Source organism: Podarcis gaigeae (genome assembly GCF_964106915.1).
Source record: "Podarcis gaigeae genome assembly, chromosome: 11".
In the NCBI taxonomy this organism is placed as follows: domain Eukaryota; kingdom Metazoa; phylum Chordata; class Lepidosauria; order Squamata; family Lacertidae; genus Podarcis; species Podarcis gaigeae.
In genome coordinates, this window is record NC_139687.1 from 30293353 (window position 1) to 30312796 (window position 19444).

Sequence of the window (19444 nt, forward strand, 5' to 3'; positions counted from 1 at the left end):
TTTGCTGCTCTGGGAAGCTGGGTGAGGTGTGCAGGCTCCTCTGGGTACCTTGGTGGAGGATCCTCGCCAAGGGCACAAGGAATGGGGGGCACAGATACAGCTCATTGCCAAGGGCGCAAGAGAGCCTAGGTACACCTCTGAGTATAAATGAGGTTGCCAAGAGCAAACTAGCAAGTCAAAGCATAAAAACTGGAGGACAGGTTTCAGCACAGCACTAATAAGGAATGTCATTTTCACAAAGGCATTATGAACCACAAACTGACTGAAGGGGGAAAGATGACAGGAAAAGAGGCTCAGGGACAGAAAGCTGGTTACAGTACTATATACACCAGGGCCTAAATCCCAAACAGTTAAGCATACCTGACACCATAGTGAGCTAACCTGTGCTGGATTTAGGCCAAGATTACAATACAAGCATTTTCATATTCTTGATAAGCAATATACATAATGTATATGGTGTAACCTAGAGTTCTTCTACCTTGGGTTGCCAGATCTTGTTGGATTTCAACTCTGACCATCTCTGACCACTGGCTAAGGCATGCCCCTCAACCGCCCCAATTCCAGGATGAGTGGGACATGCTGCAATTATAGATGCCATTCCAGCAACCTGGTGTTATGTCTTGAGCTTGGATCCTTGAACAATAGGCAGGTAGGATTCTAGAAATCAGCAACCTGATTGGCCTATGGGAGCCATCCAATCCGGCTCCAGGAAGGGAGTTTGAATCAGCCTATCACACGTGAATCACTCTAGAATGTAGCACCTGAGGATCCTTCCCTGAAACTGGCCCCTCCGCCAATTTCCTGTTATCCTGAGGAGCCACACGTTTGCTGATCTAACATCAAATTCTGAACAAATGATTTGATAAAGTACAATAATTTTTTAGCAATATGTACATTAAATGTGATATAGAACCAGATAAATAATATCAGACATAGTGTTAAGGTTGATAAATCTAGTTTTTAAAAAACAAATCAGCTCTGTTGTCACTTTAATATTTATACCCAGTGCAGAAACTCACCAAGTATAAGAACTAACTGGAAAAGGAAGAGTATAACTTATGTATGGAAACATGAGCAATACTCTGTATGGAATTAAGTTACATAATACCTGTTGAGGCAGCAGCAAAGAAGTTGAAATAACATAAATGAAATTCAACTCCTTTTCTTGTGTTAAGTCTCTGAGACACCTTACTATGAAAATCAATCCTATTACTTTTTAATGGTATGGCATTATAAGAACCAGATCATTACAGGCACATTTTGACAGAAGTATAACTTTACATGAAACTGAAATGGAAATTTAGCATAATTGTGCCTTCAGAGCAATGTTATCTGCCAAAGGAAATGCAGAAACAATTTCAGCGGACAACCAATATGATAGAGCCATCTGTTTGCATATTACCTATGAGTCAAAGGAATTCTTTAAAAAAAAAATTATGGCTCTGATTCAACATATAAAATGTCATGGATGCATAAGGTGTCTCTGAACATTTACAGAATAATGTAAATGTAAATAATGTAAATAAATTCTACTGTGCTTAAAGGGGCTTACTCAATACACCCCACCCCACAAGTAAGCATACAAACGTTAGCCAGTGCATAAAATAATATAATCAGGATATTAAAAAAGGGTATGTTGTGACAAATTATTGCAGAATAATACCTGTCTAATGACAAAATTAGAGTCTCATTCATTTCTGGGATGTCATCAGCTTTGACAGTAAGGTTGATTGCTGTGTCACTTTGTCCAGATAAAAATACAACAGAACCAGAGAAAGGGCTTATATCATCAATAGTTACAGCTTTTGGATTGAGGCCAGAGGGTATCAGGCTCCAGAAGACAGTAGCTTGTCCATCAGTCCCATCTCGTTGCAATGGAATGGAGGTCTAGAATGTATACCAAGTTCTGTAAGGTTTTTTTCTTTCTTATTGAATGTACATGCAACTCTAGATGCCAAGCTACAGCCAATATCAAATATCTAAAAACACATTTCTGAAATAGTACATAGATTGATTTATTTTTAACTTCTACAGCATTCTGCACCTATGAAATGCATTGAAAGAATTGTATGGCATCTTTTAAATATTGGTGAGGTGCGTCACAAATTAATGAAACATGAAAATGGGGGGGGAGAGAGAGAAAATCTAAATAACTAAAAAATCAGTGAAGTTCTCATGGTTGGGATGCAGAGTTTTTGTCACGCTCATCTTCCTTTTGAGAGATGTTTGCGAGTAACATTGCTTCCTTTCTACAAATCATCTCACCAACAATCTTCACTCCGTAGCCTACCTAGGAGCCCACATTTCAAGACTCAGATGAAGACATCATGAGGTAACCAACCACTCTCATGGTGCTTTTTTCAAAAGAAAGGAAAGGTGGGCAGCAGGGGAGGCTACAGAGTGCTGGAGGATTGGTTACATGGTAGGAAAGCAGTGGTCAGTGTGGTTCGTTAAGGGAGCTGAGAGTTGTTTAGGAAACCCTTAACAAAGTACAGTTCCCAGGATTCTTTTTGCAGAAAGCCATGACTCTTAAAAGTTGAATAAGAATACTTCAAATGTGTGGTGTGGATGTGGCCAAAAACATCACCCCTTTGCCACCTCACAACAAGGAGGTAACCCTAAAACCCCACACAGAGCAAAATTCTGAAGTACCCTGAGAATGAGGCAGGAAAAAACAAAGCCTCCACAGGGAACAAAAAAAACCTTTGAGAAATTGGAGGGAATCGTGCTATCTAGTACTTGATTTTACCTGAAGTTAGGAAAATATAACTTTTATTACAACTATATGACCCTTACCTCTGAGCAGCATCTTCATAGGTTGCAGGGAACAAATGGTGACATTTCAATTTAACTGTGATTCAGAGTTGTTAAGATTCTTTTTCTTCATTACAGAACCATGATGACAAGGCATGAGGAATATTTTGAATAAGTAAGTGTTGCAAAATAAATTATTTTCCACTAGCTTGCAGAAGTTCGTGTTAAGTGAAGGCAGACCCTGTACTTTCTCTGAAGAAAATGTGTGGTATGCAAGAACAACTTTTAAAGAAATATTTACTTACTACTGTAAAAACAGCATCTTCTGGCTCATGTAAAATTACTGGAAGATTGCTGATAAAGCCAATTTCTCCATTTGCAATGTCAGGCGTAATTCTTAAGGAGATGTTTTGAATTTCACCTAGTCTAGGACTTACAGGTGGAACTAGAGGAGTGATATTCAGCAGTTCAACTTTTTCAAGCTGCAATAAGAGAAATAAAGATTTTAAGATTCTCTGCCATTCCTACATACGGTACAATGATTTATAGGACAACTAGTTACTGCATATTTTTAATGTAAGCTGCAAATATCTGACCAGGATTTTGCAGTATCCTGCTGCAAAAAATGATAATACATAATTCCTATGATAGGAAGAGATTATTTCCACTTGCAGTTATTCTGGGAAAATTTACATCTACAGATCTTTATGCCTGTCACATTTGAACATATAAGGAAAACAAGCAATCACATGTGCAGTTCTGCATCAGAATAAGTAACTGTAAATTGCTGAAGCAGGTTATGAACAGGCATTCTTCCACCAAACTGAACCAGACTCCAGGCTCCCGTAAATTAATGCCCAGGAGATGTTAGAACCTGCTGAAGAACCTACACTGAACTCCCAATGAATGTACATAGAGAAAGGAAACAGTTGCAGAGGATGGAGAAGGAAATAAACAAAATCCATTTCCATGATATTCATACAAAATTTTCTACAATATTTTGTGCCTTCTCTGTTTTGGAGTCATTATCATGGGTCCTAACTTTTCACACCATGAACATTTATTTATTTATTAAAAATATTTGGAAACCACCAACTTATTAAAAATAATAATCAAGACAGAGTCTAATAAAATAGAAGGATCATGTAACAGCACAGAAGGAGCTCCTTCCATTCACAGAATTGAGCAAAAGCAAAGGATCCAAATTTTTATTATCAATTTTATAACAGTGTGGGTTCCTGGGATTGGGATTGGACGGGCATCCAAACTCCCCAAAAAGCACACAGCAGAACTGGTTTCAATTGTTACTATTACAATTGCTGATACTTTTAAGAGAGCCAAACAGAACAAAGTCCCATGGGGAAATGCAAGATTAACAGAAAGTTTGGTGGATGAGGTTCCCAAAGGGCATTTTATCCACTGATGCTTTACATATTTTCTTGACCCAGCTGAGTTCTTTAAAGAATTCTGTATTCCTTTGAATTTGGAATGTACAGAAATATTTTTACAGAGTTATATTTCAGGCAATACCAGGTGATTGAACTGGCTATGGCACTGAAAAATGCCCAGTTAATAATTAATCTTTTCTTTCTTACCAATGTTTTCTTTAATTTCAATTGCGTTCTCATGTCACTTCCTCTTTCCACAAACCTCATTCTAAACTGTGCATGTAGAAATAAGGTTTATCCAAGAAAAACATTAGACTTCCCTAATAAGGCAACATGAAGGGGATGTTTCATGTTACTGATGCTATAATAAGAAATTAAACTGATGTGTCACATAAAAGTTATGACAATTTTATACCATATCACATACCTGTACTAAGAAATGGGCCCCATTTTGAAGAAACGCATCATTTCTTATTGGTACTTTTATAATTTCTCTAGTTCTTCCTTCTGGAAAGTAGAGGGTGCTTCTTCCCGAAATGTTTAGAACACCTTCTTTAGCTCGCTCAGGATCCACAGGCCCAGCAGGAATATACAGGACTGTATAAGACAGTCTCACATCTCCCACTGTTCCCTTTTGCCTTGCAAAGCTAAGAGACAAAAAACGTCCATCGGGGCTGCTTTCTATCCTCTGATCCTCTGCAGGGTAGAACTTTATTACACCATAAACATCATCACTGTCTTGAATGTAGAACAAAAGCTAGAAGAATGACAACAAAGTATTCATGTTAAGAGCAAATTACCATTAGAATTCATTATAAATTACGATAATTATCAGATCACCATTGTAAGTATTGATTGGATTATGAGATTTTTATCACTCCCAAGACAGGCAATGCAACCACAGAACTAACTGACTTTACATGACCCCACCACTTGTGGTAGCTAACAGTGCTCGTGCTAACAGTGAACAAGCACTGCCATGTAAAGGATGTGTGACAAACTTTGTCGTGCTCCCGGAATTTCCCCACACTCATGTCAGCAGCTGGAAGTAAGCTGCTTATTGTAGCAACTCATCAAAAGCAGGAGCAACTGCCTAACATGACCAGGCAGGTCAAGTATTGAGGGTCTTAAGCAGAACATATTGCTACTCCACTCATTCTACCCTTGAACATTTTGCTAGCTAATCAAAGTGATCATAATGTGGAAATCCATCTAACATGCAATTGTATCAAAAAAATTGCATCATCACCAGGATGTCCTGAAAGGAACAGCCAAATGGATCCCACAAAGGGTTGCTGAGCCACTTAAGTTCAACGGCAGAATTCTTCAGGACAGAGGTGAACCCTTTCAGGTAACACGGGCATCAGACTCTTGTCCAATTTAGCATAGCATCCTAATATGCCAACTTGGGCAGGAATATTATTCCATAGTATCTCTATGAGTGGGAGGAAGCTAGCTCTGAGCAAAACTACTTTTCCAGTAGTGTAAAGCAAAAAAAAAAAAAAAAAAGGGAAAAAGTTTTCAGTAGTACTGAAAAGCTTCTCTCTGAGGATTTTCCAGCAGTGCCTGGGAAATGTTTTGCCTATTTATTTACACTGCCTGATCTCCTCATCTCTCTAAGTTGGTTTTGTTTGATCTCACTGAGACTGTAACTTAACAAAATCCAACCAGCAATGCCACCACATTCACAGCACTGATTGTTTGGCATCCCCTCTGTAACTGAACAATAAGGCTTTACCCTCCTGGATTTATTTTGTTTGTCCTGATATCATCATGTAGCCAAATATGATTAGCTACCTCAGAATGAGAACAGACCAAATGTTGGAAGGATGGCATCCAATGCCTCTTGTCCCAATATCAATTACAAGATCTTCAGGTGATCATGAAGATGGATAAGAGGCACTTAAGAGATGTCTCTTCAGTTCCGATGCAGAAAGGGATTTAACCACGATTGCCTCTACCAAAAGTTCACCATGGTTCCCACTTATCAAAACGGAGCACAGCTGAGCTAGTTATCTGACAAAGCTCCCACTTGCCGTACTTAGAATTGCTTTTACAGAATTACGATTCCAATCAATGCCCTCGGCAGTGGTGGATGGTCGGTACAGCAAAGTACTGTACAAGGAGAGACTATGTCTGTGTGGGCAACCTTGCGTAGAGGACCTGTACCACTATTTATTGCAATGCCCACTATATATAGAACCAAGAGACCGATTTATAAAACCCGTGCTTATGAATGGAACACATTCAAACAGGGTGGAAAGGGTGAAATGGCTGCTGAGTGATACTGATGACTTTGTAATTTATAAAGTAGCACTATATGCATTGGCAGCTAAGAAGATCAGGAGAAAATAACTAGATAAAATAGTGGTCAATTGCAAAGGTGTTTTGGACATTTAAGCTGGCACATTTTATCTGATTAGCTACCCAGCATTGTGACGTAGTCCTAGTTATCAATAAACTGTTAGCAATGAGGGGTTCTGAATGAGAGCATCTTATTAGAAACCAACACAAACACCATTACCGACTCCTAGGATAAGAAAGCTAATTTTACTGAGGTATAAGGTTTAAGTGTCAATGCAATGCAGCTGATCAACAGCAGCAACAGACTTAAGAAGCAATGGTGCCAGACAGGATTGTAAAATAAAGAATATACCAATTATATAAATAATTGGTTTAAATAATTATACTAATTGGATAAAATTGGCATCTTACTGGAACACTTACATTTCTTTAGGCGAACAAATGCAGACCTACCTCAGCTGGATCGCTCACTTCCGCACCCCCCTTTATTGTATGAGCCAGAATCCTAAGCAGATATGGCTCTGCCTCTTCAGGGAAATTGTCATTAACAATGTTCAGAGGAAGTGATGCTATCAGCTGCCCTTGAGCAAAATGCAATACCCCCGAGTCTGGAGTGATGTCTGCAGTCACAGGCGAAGGATCACTGCTATTGCGGGTTATAATCCAGGAAACCGAAACATTTCCATGTGTTCCACCATTTCGTACAACTGTGATGCCTTCGTACCTAGAGGTTGCAAACATAAATTAACAAACAATTTTCTAATTTTAACTCTAGTGAAACACTAGAGTTATAATGAAGCACTCAAATGAACCTACAAGTTACTCCAATATATAAACACTGCAGGAGTTAAATGCCCTTCCTGAGTAAACTATTGTTACCTATGCAAACTGACTTGACAAATAAGTTGAATGGTGTCTGTGTCTTGTCTGATCTTTGTTGTTCATCATAATTCCCCACTCAGTGCTACTGTACTGGTCCTGGGCTATTGTCCTGTGTGGTGTTTATTCTTCTGATCCAAATTCTCCTACCCAACACATGCAGACAGAAGCTCCAACTTGTAAGTAAGGAAGAGACTTTTAGTCAGGCAGGTAACAGTTCTGGCTCAGTGGCAGACACCATGCTCAGGAGTCACGGCTCAGGATCAGGGAAGAAATTACAAAACTGGGGAGAAGTGACAAAGATGCCCCAGAAATTTTCCCAGCCCCATCCACTAGCATTTAAAGACAAAGCATATCAGACTAACTGGTTAGGCTTTCTCGCCTTGTGGGAAAGCCAAGACTACAAGTGTGCACTCCAATGGGGTGGGTGGATCTGCTCCCATCTGCAAAGCTGGCACCTGGTTCTAGGTATCATAAGTGAACCCTCCTGCTCCAGCCCCTGTTCAGTCGACACTGCCTCCAGCTTAGTTTCCCCACTCAGCTGAGCAAAGTCCTCCCCAGCCTCCACTAACGCCCTGTGCTCCACAGGAAGGTCAGAGGAAGGTGGAAACGGGAGATCTCTCTTCCAACCAAGGTTCCCAACAGTTCATCCATCCCATTTCCTCCTCCTCTTCAGTCAAAGCCTGCCAACCCAGGCTCAATCATGACAGCACTGCAGGGTTCATGACAATCCATTACTTTATTCAGAACACCTAGGGTGCAGATGGACAGACGTTAGCACACTTCAGGCACCGTGCCCAGCACATAATGACACGTGGAGCAAGGACATGTGTGGTAGCTCCACCCACTCTGATGTGTCTCGACATCCATCTCTACAGCCCTCCACAAACTGGAGGGAGAACAACTGCAGCAGGAATCTGTAGACTTATGTAGGTTCCCTATGAATTCTAACCGAAGCACTAGTCCTAATTCAATTTAAGGCATTCATTAAGAGCAAGGCAAAGCATAATTCAGTGCTAAACAGCCCTGATAAAAGTTACCAACAAGGAAATACGAGCATTTTCCCAGCCCAAATTTGTTTTCTCAAATAAATTCTAGCTAGTTTTCTCCTAAATCTACCTTAGCACTTCCAATGTAATAAAAGGAAAAGGCACCTTAACATTTGATCTTCGTCAATAACCACTGGCCGAGTAAACAGGATGTTGTTGATAGATAGTACTCCATAAGGTTTATCATTGGGCTGAATGGTAACTTGGACAACAGATGGGTTTGTTAAAACAGCATCTCCTTGCAAACTGTCCTTAAGTAGCATGATATGAAATGTCTCAGCAATTTCTGGTATGGCATCATCAATGATTTTGAATTTTATGTAAGATTCATGCACCGAAGGTGGGAAAATGATAGTTGTGTTTGGCTGTAGATCTAGAAAGTCTAAGTTAAGCTGTGCATGTGCTGTTGAATTCCCAGTTACAACAGCATAGCGAATGGAGACTTCATGTTCATCCGGTCCAATTATGTTTCCATCATCATCTTTACCCCGAGCTATTGGGATTGTTAGTATATCGTCCTCTTCATGCACCATATAAACACTTTGAGTGAATCGCACCGGGCTATCATTTTTCTTAATAATAATCTCAACAGAATTTCTTGAGGTATTGATTTCAGCTCCTCCTTCTACACTTTTCAGATGAATAATAAATCTTTCATCATCTTCTGGTATCTAGAAAAAAAATTATAATGATTAAGGATAACTTAAATCAAAGGTAAATATGTGCAAATCAACAAATTTCTTGTTACTGAAATAGAAATCCTGCATTTCCTTACCCTATAAAATATTGGTGTAAATGATCATTGAAGCATAGATGCGCTAAGAGAAAAATGCACACCTCACTCAGATTATTCATCTTTTTAAATCATAGGAACACTTTACAGTTTCAGCCTGCCATCTAATTTTTAAAATATGATGCTTCTTTTTAATACTTCCTCCCCCTTTGTATTCATTTGCATAGAATTCCAACCTCTGATCCTGTTTTGATGCTCATCAACTATCTCTGCACATATTTTCAGGTTATACTGATTTAAAGCTTTTTTATTTTATTCTATGCTGTAGTAGGGAGCATTTTATTCTATGCTCTAGTAGGGAGAACATGGGTGGTGGAGAGGATGAGAACCAACAGAGAACTGGGTTTAAAAGCAACTACAGTATTAAGCTGCAGCCTCTATGACTTTGCCTTTTAAAAGGGATGAAAAATGCAGGTCTAGCAGCCCATCTGCTAAAAGAGGAAGCCAGAGAAAGAAGAACAGCTTAAGCCAGCAGATGGTTTGAACCAACTTTTGGTCGCCTTTCACCACCAAACCTGGGGGGCAGGGGTTGTGCCAGGCTTTGAAGCCAGCTGGACTATGAGCCTTCACCCTTAAGCCCCCCATCCATGAGGGCATACAGGGTTCTAACTCCCAGCTAGTTGTGATGATGTGCATACAGGAAAACAACCAAAGTTTTCTCTATATGGAAGATAACAAAACAAAAACTCGTGCACAAAATCATACATAGACAAGTAAAATTCCTTCCAGTTATGAAACAGCATAAAAATACCTATAAGCAGGGACCAAAATACTTTATCAATTTGTCAACTCCATACTATGTGAACTGATTCCTATACCCACAAATGCTCACTAGCATAAACAGTATTATAAATTTCCTACAGTTAGGGCTTGTCTACATTGTCGTTTGTCTTTTGCCTGGAAAGCACAGGTCTGAGAGGTTTTCTGCTTTGTCACATGCTTTCAAGGCACAGGTCCAAGTGGTTTTCATTTGCCCCACTGCTTTCTTCAGGAAAACTTGCTGTTTGCTGCTGAATCAGAACAAATGTCAATCCACAGAAAAGCCTTCTGTCCTTAAAATCTTGACAGAAGAATTAATTCCTTAGTCATTTTGGTCACAGAGCAAATTGGCTTGATAAACACAAGCACCTATTCCTGGATTTTGAGACTCAAAAGCAGTTAATTGCTCCTGAGAGACAGTCTGATGGCAAATACTCAATTTTTTTAGTGTGTAAATCCTTTTGAGGCAAAGCTGTTGCCTTGAACTTCCAAAGGAGGCTCCAAGTCCCAACTCCTTGCCTTTTTATTTCCTTTCATAGTCATCTGCTAATTGGTCACTCTCAGAGATTGCATTCAAGAGTGGCCATTCAACTTGTCTTTGCAGTCACAGCCAACTTCATTCCTTGTTTGTACTGCTTATGCTTTCATAACAGACATTGACTTGCACTCCCAATTCAGTTGAGCCCACGAAATATCTAAGTCTCACCAGTTCTCAGCACAATCAATTTTGTTCATGTTATGAGGAAAAGTTACAGCACTGGGGACTTTTCAGTTCAGAGAAAAGGCAAGGAAGAGACAGCATGATAGAAGTATATATAATTATGCAACTGTGAGGTTACCAATGCCGCCCTGAGCAATTTTGTATCATCAGCAAACTTTGCTACCTCACTGCTCACACTTCTTCAGATCATTCATGAGCAAGTAAGGAAGCAAATGTCCCAATACAGATTCTTGGGAAACTCCACTTCCTACATCTCTCCATTGGGAAAACTGCCCATTTATTTCAACTCTCTGTTTCCCATTCCTTATCAGCACTACTGAGTCCCAGGACTACTGACTCAGGAGTCTTTGGTGAAGTACTCTGTCAAAAACATTTTGAAAGTCTAAGTACACAATGCCAACTGGATCAACTTCTATCTATATCTTTGTTGATGCTCTCAAAGGACATAAAAAGCCTAGTTTAAAAAGTGGATAAAAACACCAATCAGCTAAAAGAAGCATCCAACAACAAGAAATCAAATCACCTCTGTTGACCAAAAAGGCTGTCTGATCAATTTAAAAAAAGTTTCCAGCAGCTAGTGGCAAGCCATCAAAGAAAGGAGGTATAAATCTCTTTAGTATTACTACTGTTGTCAGTGATAGTAATTCTGAGTAAGAGGCACTGAAGTTCACCAGTCTAGGGTGAACCAATGTCAGGAATGAGCCAGCTCCTAGTGGAACTTTACAGCCTTCTGCAGAACAGAGAGGTTTAGATTTGATGCAGGCTGAGCAAAGAACACAGCAGAAAGTGGTGACTCCTCAGGACATTGGAATGCCGGTTGCCAAGGGAACAACTAAGAGTGGGCTAGAACACAGCCAAAACTCTCAGGAAGCTCAAACAGACCGAACAGACACAGGGACAGTCTGTCAGAACAGGAAGAAGTTGGAGCTAATCTAATAAGTCCAAAGAGTCTGCGAATGCTGCTAGATAGGAAGCAATACAAGAGACAATACAAGGGGCGATGGTTCGATATATTCTGTAAGAACCAGAAGGAGCTTCAGAAGGGTCATCTTGAGTGATAATGCCAACAGCTGCGTTAGAGCCGTCTAGAGCTATCTGTTTGTTTTTGCAATAAATCCTCCTTTTTAATTACCTACGCTTACTGTGTTATCAAGCTGGGGACCTGGACTCCTGACAGCCAATCTTGCCTTATTTATTTCAACCTTATGATACACAGTTCAAAACCTTCAAAAATTGTTGATATGCTCTCTCACCTGGTCATCAAGAACAACTAAGTTAAAAATCAATACAGCTGTTCCAGGAGGAAAGGTGATATTTCCTCTTGCTGGGCTCAAGTCTTCTTCAGCAGGATTTGGACCACCTTCTACCTGTGAAGAAACATTGTGCCTGTTCAGTAAACATAGATGATGGCTCCAACCATTTGTAATAAGTTCTAAAAAGCAAGCAAGCCTTCTTAATAGAGTTGGATAATCTTTTGATATTCAAGATGAGAGAACATTCCCCATAGTACCAATAAGAATTCGGAAGGCAATTATGTAAATAAGCCTTTCTCAACCTGTGAGTCCCCAGATGTTGGTGAACTACAACTCCCATCACCCCTAGCTAGCAAGGCCAGAGCTCAGGGATGATGGGAGTTGTAGTCCAACAACATATGGGGACCCACAGGTTGAGAACTGCTGATTTAAATAATGGTAACCCCCACCCACCAAACCATATAAGCTATGCCGGCTGCATTTTGCAATTAAATCTAAACAGAGGAATGTGTTTGTTTATATTGTTTGTTTGAACTTTAATAAATCTTATACTTCCCAAAGTATGCCTATTTTATAAGACCAGTCTTGTTCTCAGGACTGAGAAACTTGCAATACTTCCCATTTATCTCATGGAGAGAAAGGTGGCAATAAATCAGTCTCATTGAAAATTTTACATAACTGCCCTGTTCAAACCAGGTTGTTGAACCTTTGGGGCACTAAGAAAAGCATGGAGAATACTGATCTTGAAGCGGCTGTTGACCAATGGGTAACAAGCTTCAGATATCAGAGTAAAGAGAAAGGCTTTGCAAAGGCAGGGAATACCCTGGCAGAAGTTAACATGCTGATCTTAAATAGTCTGCAGTGCAATTGACCCCTTGTATTCCAAAGCATAGCTTGATGACTGTCAGAGCCTGGTCTCTCAAGCAAAGCTGCAGGGAATTCTACAGAGTGGTGTTCTGGCTTAGGGTTGTGCAATGTGACACCACAGATGGCTTTAAACTGCATCCTGTCTTCTCCATTAGGTATCCAAGGTGAGTGAATAGGTTTAGGTATTCAATGAGTTGATTCAGAGCTCTGAGCTTGCAGCTCCCAGATATAACAGGAATTCTTCATCCTCCACAGAGAAGAATTCCTCTCTCTCAGATTTTAGGTGTCATGCATTCCTGGCTTAAGGTCCTTATCACAAGCCACCACTAGGGAGCTCATGGGGCCAGATCACACCTTAGCTCTCAATTATCTAATTACAAACTTACAAACAATTAGAAAAGTCATTTCAGAGATGCTATATTTATTTACAATTCCAAGACTCACCAGTTTCACTTTTAAAAAATCTTTTAAGGGTAGTTATTTCAACATACTTACCACATAAATCACAGTCACAGTTCCATAGGTACCTTTTTCCCGAACTAGAGTGAGAGGCACAGATTCATTCCTACCTTTGGGCTCACTAAGTGTGATTAAGGCAGGCTAAAATGGGAGGGAGGGAGGGAGAAAGGGGACAGAGGAGAAACAGACAATCAGATACTGATAAAATATCCCAACTGCAGAATGTACAAAGGACTGTTACCATAGAAATGCAAACTCCCAGAAACAAGTTAATCCAATTTGTGAAGTGGTCCACTGATAGCATTTCATTTCCCAGCAACCAAAGGCATGGAAGACAACAGAGATAAATATTTTGTTTTGAACGAATATGGAAATGTGTATCCTCAATTTAAACATTTTGGCCACTACAAGCCAATTAAAAGGTTTTTGTGTTACATTATTTATATTGCTTTTTGAACTTATTAAAACAGATGTTCAGCTAATCTAGTCACATTAAAACAACAGCTGAAAGTTTTGCTAAAGAATTTTACTGAAAGCAGCAGCAAATTTGACATCCAGATTTCAAGAGATAAGGGCAAGCAGATTTCCAAAATCTTGTCTTTTAAAAATTATTATACAGATAATCAGCCAAACTCACACTCTCAGTCTTTATTTCTCTTCACCTCCAAACAATGGGCACAACAGGTAAATTTGCCCTGTAAGGTCAGTTGCTGCTGCTGCTGCTGTTGTTATTATCATACCTATAGACTAGCTGAGGATGTGTCGGTATGGCAGACTGTGTCTTCAAATTATCTGCCTCCCTTCTCTGTTGCCTCTGTATTCTGTTTGTCTTTGCTATCTTGCTTGCCTTGATAAAATAACTTTTTTAAAAAAAACAACAACTCACCCACAATTATTTCACTAATTAGGATGCTCACCGAGAACATTTTAACAATAATCTTAGTGCTTTCTTCCAAGTAGTAGTACAACACGCTATTCTTCATTTGTCTAAACCTTAATTGATAAATGGCCCCTGAAAGGACTGCACCTATTACCATTTCCTCTGAAGTCAATACTTGATCACTTTCTTCAGCTTATTCAGGAATGAATTGGGCTCCCTGATCTCCTACCCAAGTGTCAAACTCCATGGTTGCCACTGGCTCATCCATAATGTCACAGTCTATGAGGTCATAATGAGCCCAACAAGCCAGAGTCCACACACAGGCTGCTTTGACACAACTCTACAACCTGCTCAGTTAAGTAGCAAAAGTAACGTCTTCACACCAAGGGCTTTTAAATGTGCTGATCACTTGAGCAGTCTCAAAGCCTTTCACTGGATAGATTTCTTGAACCGATTATGATGAGGCAGAATGGGGTTAAGGTAAAGGAACCAAAGATGAAATAAAGCAGTTTATCTAAAGAAACCTATGGCATTTATGCCTGTGGAGAGAGCTGAACTCTCACTTATTAACCACTATGTCACAGGTGCCCAGGAAGATGTCCATTTTCCCACTGACGTCTATATTGTTCATCTGATAAATATCTCCATCATTCAATTTCAAGTAACAAAAGGTACAGAAGATGAAAACATACCATATCAAAAGAAATGATTCCAAAGGCATTGTCATTTGATAAAATAGTTACAGATACAGCTCTGGGCAACCCAAGCTTTACTCCTGGAGGTGGATTCTAGAACAAACAAGGCACACAATATGGAAAATTAAAACGGTGCACTGTAAATGGGCCAGTCAATCTATACATGGTGGAAGGAGGTTTCAGCAAGGCCCTGTATTCAATAAAGTGTTTATTTTCAGGGTAAAGGAATTTCTCTTTAATGACACATTCCAAGGAAAGGTATTCAAGTCAACTGAATGCTCCAAAGGCACTAACTTTTCATGGGGTACAAATTCTATAGACTCAGTCTGGTTAAACAACAAAGTGTTTGACACAAACTTCGGAGATCATTAATCATAGCTTGACAATATTAATGATACCATAGCAATAAGGAGCTACATGAGAAGCATCTGTTCCCCACCCTCACCCAAGAATCTGGAGTTTGGGGATCTTTTTAGGTCCATTGGTGATGATCTTGAACCAGAATAAAACAAAGGAACACCGACATTATGAAAAATCTTTGTATAACACGTTCACTGTACAGTATTCATAAATCACAGGGACTTGCTATTTGTAATGCACAGCGGATGGGGAGAGAAGGCAAATGAGAAAACAACGAGGATTGCTTCCATGTTTGAAATATAGCGGAAGCTGTCTCAGTGACCTGTCTTCATTGAAAATGCAAATCCGAACAACAACAGGGAAAAGGCGGGGGGGGGGGGGGAGAAGCAAGAAATATTCTAAAATTGACCAAGATGATCCTCTTAGCAACGTCATCTACCTCAAAGGAGAGGAGCACATAGAAAGGTAGATTTTGCAATTGCTGCATTATTGTAGAACATTATTATGGAAGACTAACAATGGATTAGACACACTAGCCAGGAAGTTAGACAATAAAAGTAAAGGTAAAGGTACCCCTGCCCGTACGGGCCAGTCTTGACAGACTCTGGGGTTGTGCGCCCATCTCACTCAAGAGGCCAGGGGCCAGCGCTGTCCGGAGACACTTCCGGGTCACGTGGCCAGCGTGACATCGCTGCTCTGGCGAGCCAGAGCCGCACACGGAAACGCCGTTTACCTTCCCGCTGGTAAGCGGTCCCTATTTATCTACTTGCACCCGGAGGTGCTTTCGAACTGCTAGGTTGGCAGGCGCTGGGACCGAGCAGCGGGAGCGCACCCCGCCGCAGGGATTCGAACCGCCGACCTTTCGATCGGCAAGTCCTAGGCGCTGAGGCTTTAACCCACAGCGCCACCTGCGTCCCATAGTTAGACAATAACAAGTGAGTAAAATCAGCTCCCACCACCACTGCCTCAGGGTGATACAGTTGCCTCCTATAACAGCTGCCTGGCATAGTGAAATGCTTCTGGGCAAGGACAGGCGCCCTGTGCAAGGCCAAAATTTGGTGCGCCTCCGCCTCTTCCCTTCCATTCTGCTCAATTCACTATGTCATAGCTGCAATGCCCTGCAGCGCCCCCTAGGCTCGGCACCCAGTGCGGCGGAACTGGTCTCACTGTCCTAAACTCGCCTCTGGCAATGAGTTAAATGGTAGGAAAAAAATTACCTGCTTAATGGTTTCTTACAGTTAGCCTTTCTCTCAAATTCTTATTTTGCAGCATATTACTCTGTCAGCTTTCTTCAGTAACCTTGCCTGTGAGTTTCTTGTCTATCCATTTCATACTTCCCAAGACCTCTTCCCACTTAGGCCCTCAGCCTGCCCCACACAGCTCCTCCTACCTGATCCCCCAGGATCTGCCTGAAATTTTAAACCCACCCAGGAAAACAACTTTTTATTTGCTTCTCAACAAGTACATTCCACTACTGAAAATTTCCCTAAGCCATTTGTGAACAGTCTGCGACATCACACCATCTCAGCCAGTTTGAGATTTCACCACCATAAGCACAATATAACTCAATGAATTTAGCAGACTCAGCATACAATATTTTAATTGCAACTATAAACTATAGCAGAAGGCCCCTGTCTTGCTCTCAGAGTTTATAGTTCATGTTTTAATTCTGAAGGACATTTCTGCAATTTTAAGCTGCTATACAATATGTGCTTCTATATTGAAATTATTTGCTTAGAAGAGCCCGGGAACATCTCCTAGAGAACGTGACTGGAAATATTGTGAATGTTCAGAGGCTCACCCATAAAATGTCAATCATCAATAATAAATGAAAGACATTATTACAAGTTCAAACACAAAAATATCAAATAACCATTTCACTTAACAAAATAATGAACGACTCTTTTAAAAGGAGGACCAGACTACAAGGGAGGGAGACCTGTGTCTAGTCAGTAGTGACTGATAAGTTTACAGATGGCAAGTATCTGAAAACTAACTTTTAAACAGCTCTACTTGCTGATACATTTCATGAAAATCACAACAATATTCAAAAATAATTCCAGGAGTCATTATGTATATGTTTTAGATTATTTATTTACATTTTAATGGATCCTGCCCCTTCACTAAAGCCTATATTTTCAGATGTGAAGCTTGTTGCCTTGTTCCCCAACTCTCTATATGGATGTATTTCCTTCTTCCTTTCACTTCAAAACCTAACCAAAGTTTTAAAACATTGAAGCATACCTAAAATGTTGAAGAACCTTTGCTCAATCAGTCTTTGCTATCCAGGAGCCCTTAAACTGTTTTGGACTACAACTCCCATCAGGGACTGTCTGGCACTAAGAGTTGTAGTTCAAAACACCTGGAGGGCCTCAGGGTAGTGATGGCTGGCCTAGACCAACAACATGGGAAAGAGCAGCTCTTCTTCCACTAAGGCCACACACGTACCTCAGCTTAGTCAGAAAAATTAGTGCCTACCTGTAATGTCAGATAAAATATGAATGTCTCGTCTGCCTCCGGAAGGTCATCGTCACACACAGAAATGTACACAGTTCGGTTTGTTTCTGCCTCAGATATGTATGCTGCTGCGTAGGTGTCAAAAAAGTCACCTGTATTTTCACCGTGAATCTGCAATTTGCACACAACAGAAACAATTAAATACTTCTGCTCCAATGCATATCCTGTGCCATTATTAAAACAAGCAACTTTATTGCTGCAATAGTACATTTCCTATATAAGATTGCAAGAAGTGCCTGCTGGATCAAGCCAATGGACCATCTAGTCTGAAGCCAACCAGATGCCTATGGGAAGCCTGCCAACAGAACCTGACTGCAGCAGAATTATCCCCACCTGCAATTCTCAACAATTAGCATTCAGAGGTATACTGCCTCCAGCTGTGGGGTAGAACATCCGATGTTTGTGCTGCTCCTCAATCTAGTAAAGAACCAATTTTCTTCCTGGTTTTCCAAGAACAAATGGATATGCCCACTCCAGCCAAAAACAGTCATCTGGTTTGCTTGTTTGTTTGTTTTCATTGTAACTAATGCTCAGTGTATAACTTTGATATAACAAAAAAGCAGATTAGCAACATTTCTTACCGCTACAATTGCTGTAACATTCACTGGTTCCCCTGTTCGTTCAATAACTAGACGTATAACTGTGGTAGATGTTTCATTAACAATAAATTCTGTTTGTCCGGTGAACTTTACTTCTGTTTCTCCAGAGATGAAACTGGTGGAAAGTGCTAAAAGGAATGTAACTAGTGAACAGGCAGAGGGCATCCCTGAAAAGAAAGGACAGAAACACAAACGTGGATATGATAAGTGTTTTTACATCATGCTTCAACAAGGCAAAACTAACGGGCCTACTGAAGTTATATTTGTGCTTCTGTTCTGGCCAGTTTCCCCGGACATCTCTAGATTTGACAGCAACTACTGAGATTTCCTGACTAAAACATATCCTGAGGTGTGCTGGACATTGGAGCACTTCTGGTGCAGTTCTTTTAAAAGCAGAGCATTACAAAGGAGCTTTGCAAAAGCTTGCAGTTCTGACTGAGAAACTTCAGGGTTCTACCCAACACCAAAAAAGGCAAAAGAAAAGCCAATGTCAATTTATGGGCTTAGTTCCTTGAAAACAGCTTGCCCTCTGTGGGTGTCCACTCACAGCCACAAAGGCTGTTTACACACTCCCATTACTGTGACCCTAACTGCTGTTTGGGGAAGCAGTGTATACACAGCAGTTAGCCATTATCCATATCTTTCTTGCTATTTATTATGAAATATTGCTGTTTGATGCATTTCCCCTTAAGACACCCTCAATTTGAACTGAGAAAAAGAACCACCTAGCTGCACTTAAGCTGGTAATGTGTACACAGTCAAAGTCTCTCTGGGATGACAATGAGAAGTCCACACTCTTGACTGCATGTTCCACTAGCATACTAAAATTCTGCAGAGTAAAACGCTACAAATCCACAACAGCAAGAATCTAAACCAATTGTTGCAGGTTTTTTTATATACACACAGGTTACAGTTAAGCTACTAACAGCACAGTCCTATGTTTATCTACAGAAAAAGAAGTCCTACTGAGTGAGCATAGTATGCAGCCTAAACGTGGAATCCAATGCACACATAGCAAGGAGCTAAGGTGTGTTGAAATGCTCCAAATAAGCAAGAAAATAAAATTGATCAGTGGTAGACCTAAGCCCTACTTGGGCACTGTCCTTCAAACAACTGCATGACAGGGAGAGAAGGGCTGCATCTACTGACCCACAACACACACACTAT

At 40.4% G+C, this 19444-nt stretch overlaps 1 protein-coding gene across 5 annotated transcripts in view; it reads right to left on the bottom strand.

Moving 5' to 3' along the window:
• Positions 1 to 19444, bottom strand: part of ADGRV1 (adhesion G protein-coupled receptor V1) — a 232105-nt gene that overhangs the window by 203548 nt on the left and 9113 nt on the right. For 3 of the 5 annotated variants that reach the window (XM_083703064.1, XM_083703066.1, XM_083703068.1), the window contains exons 2-11: positions 18260 to 18444; positions 17640 to 17789; positions 14799 to 14894; positions 13263 to 13367; positions 11901 to 12014; positions 8480 to 9045; positions 6900 to 7170; positions 4570 to 4899; positions 3060 to 3236; positions 1664 to 1887 (exon numbers count right to left, since the gene is read on the bottom strand). In XM_083703064.1, the coding sequence (XP_083559190.1) occupies positions 1664 to 1887; positions 3060 to 3236; positions 4570 to 4899; positions 6900 to 7170; positions 8480 to 9045; positions 11901 to 12014; positions 13263 to 13367; positions 14799 to 14894; positions 17640 to 17789; positions 18260 to 18444 (2218 nt within the window). The other 2 variants (XM_083703065.1, XM_083703067.1) reach the window with 2 other exon arrangements.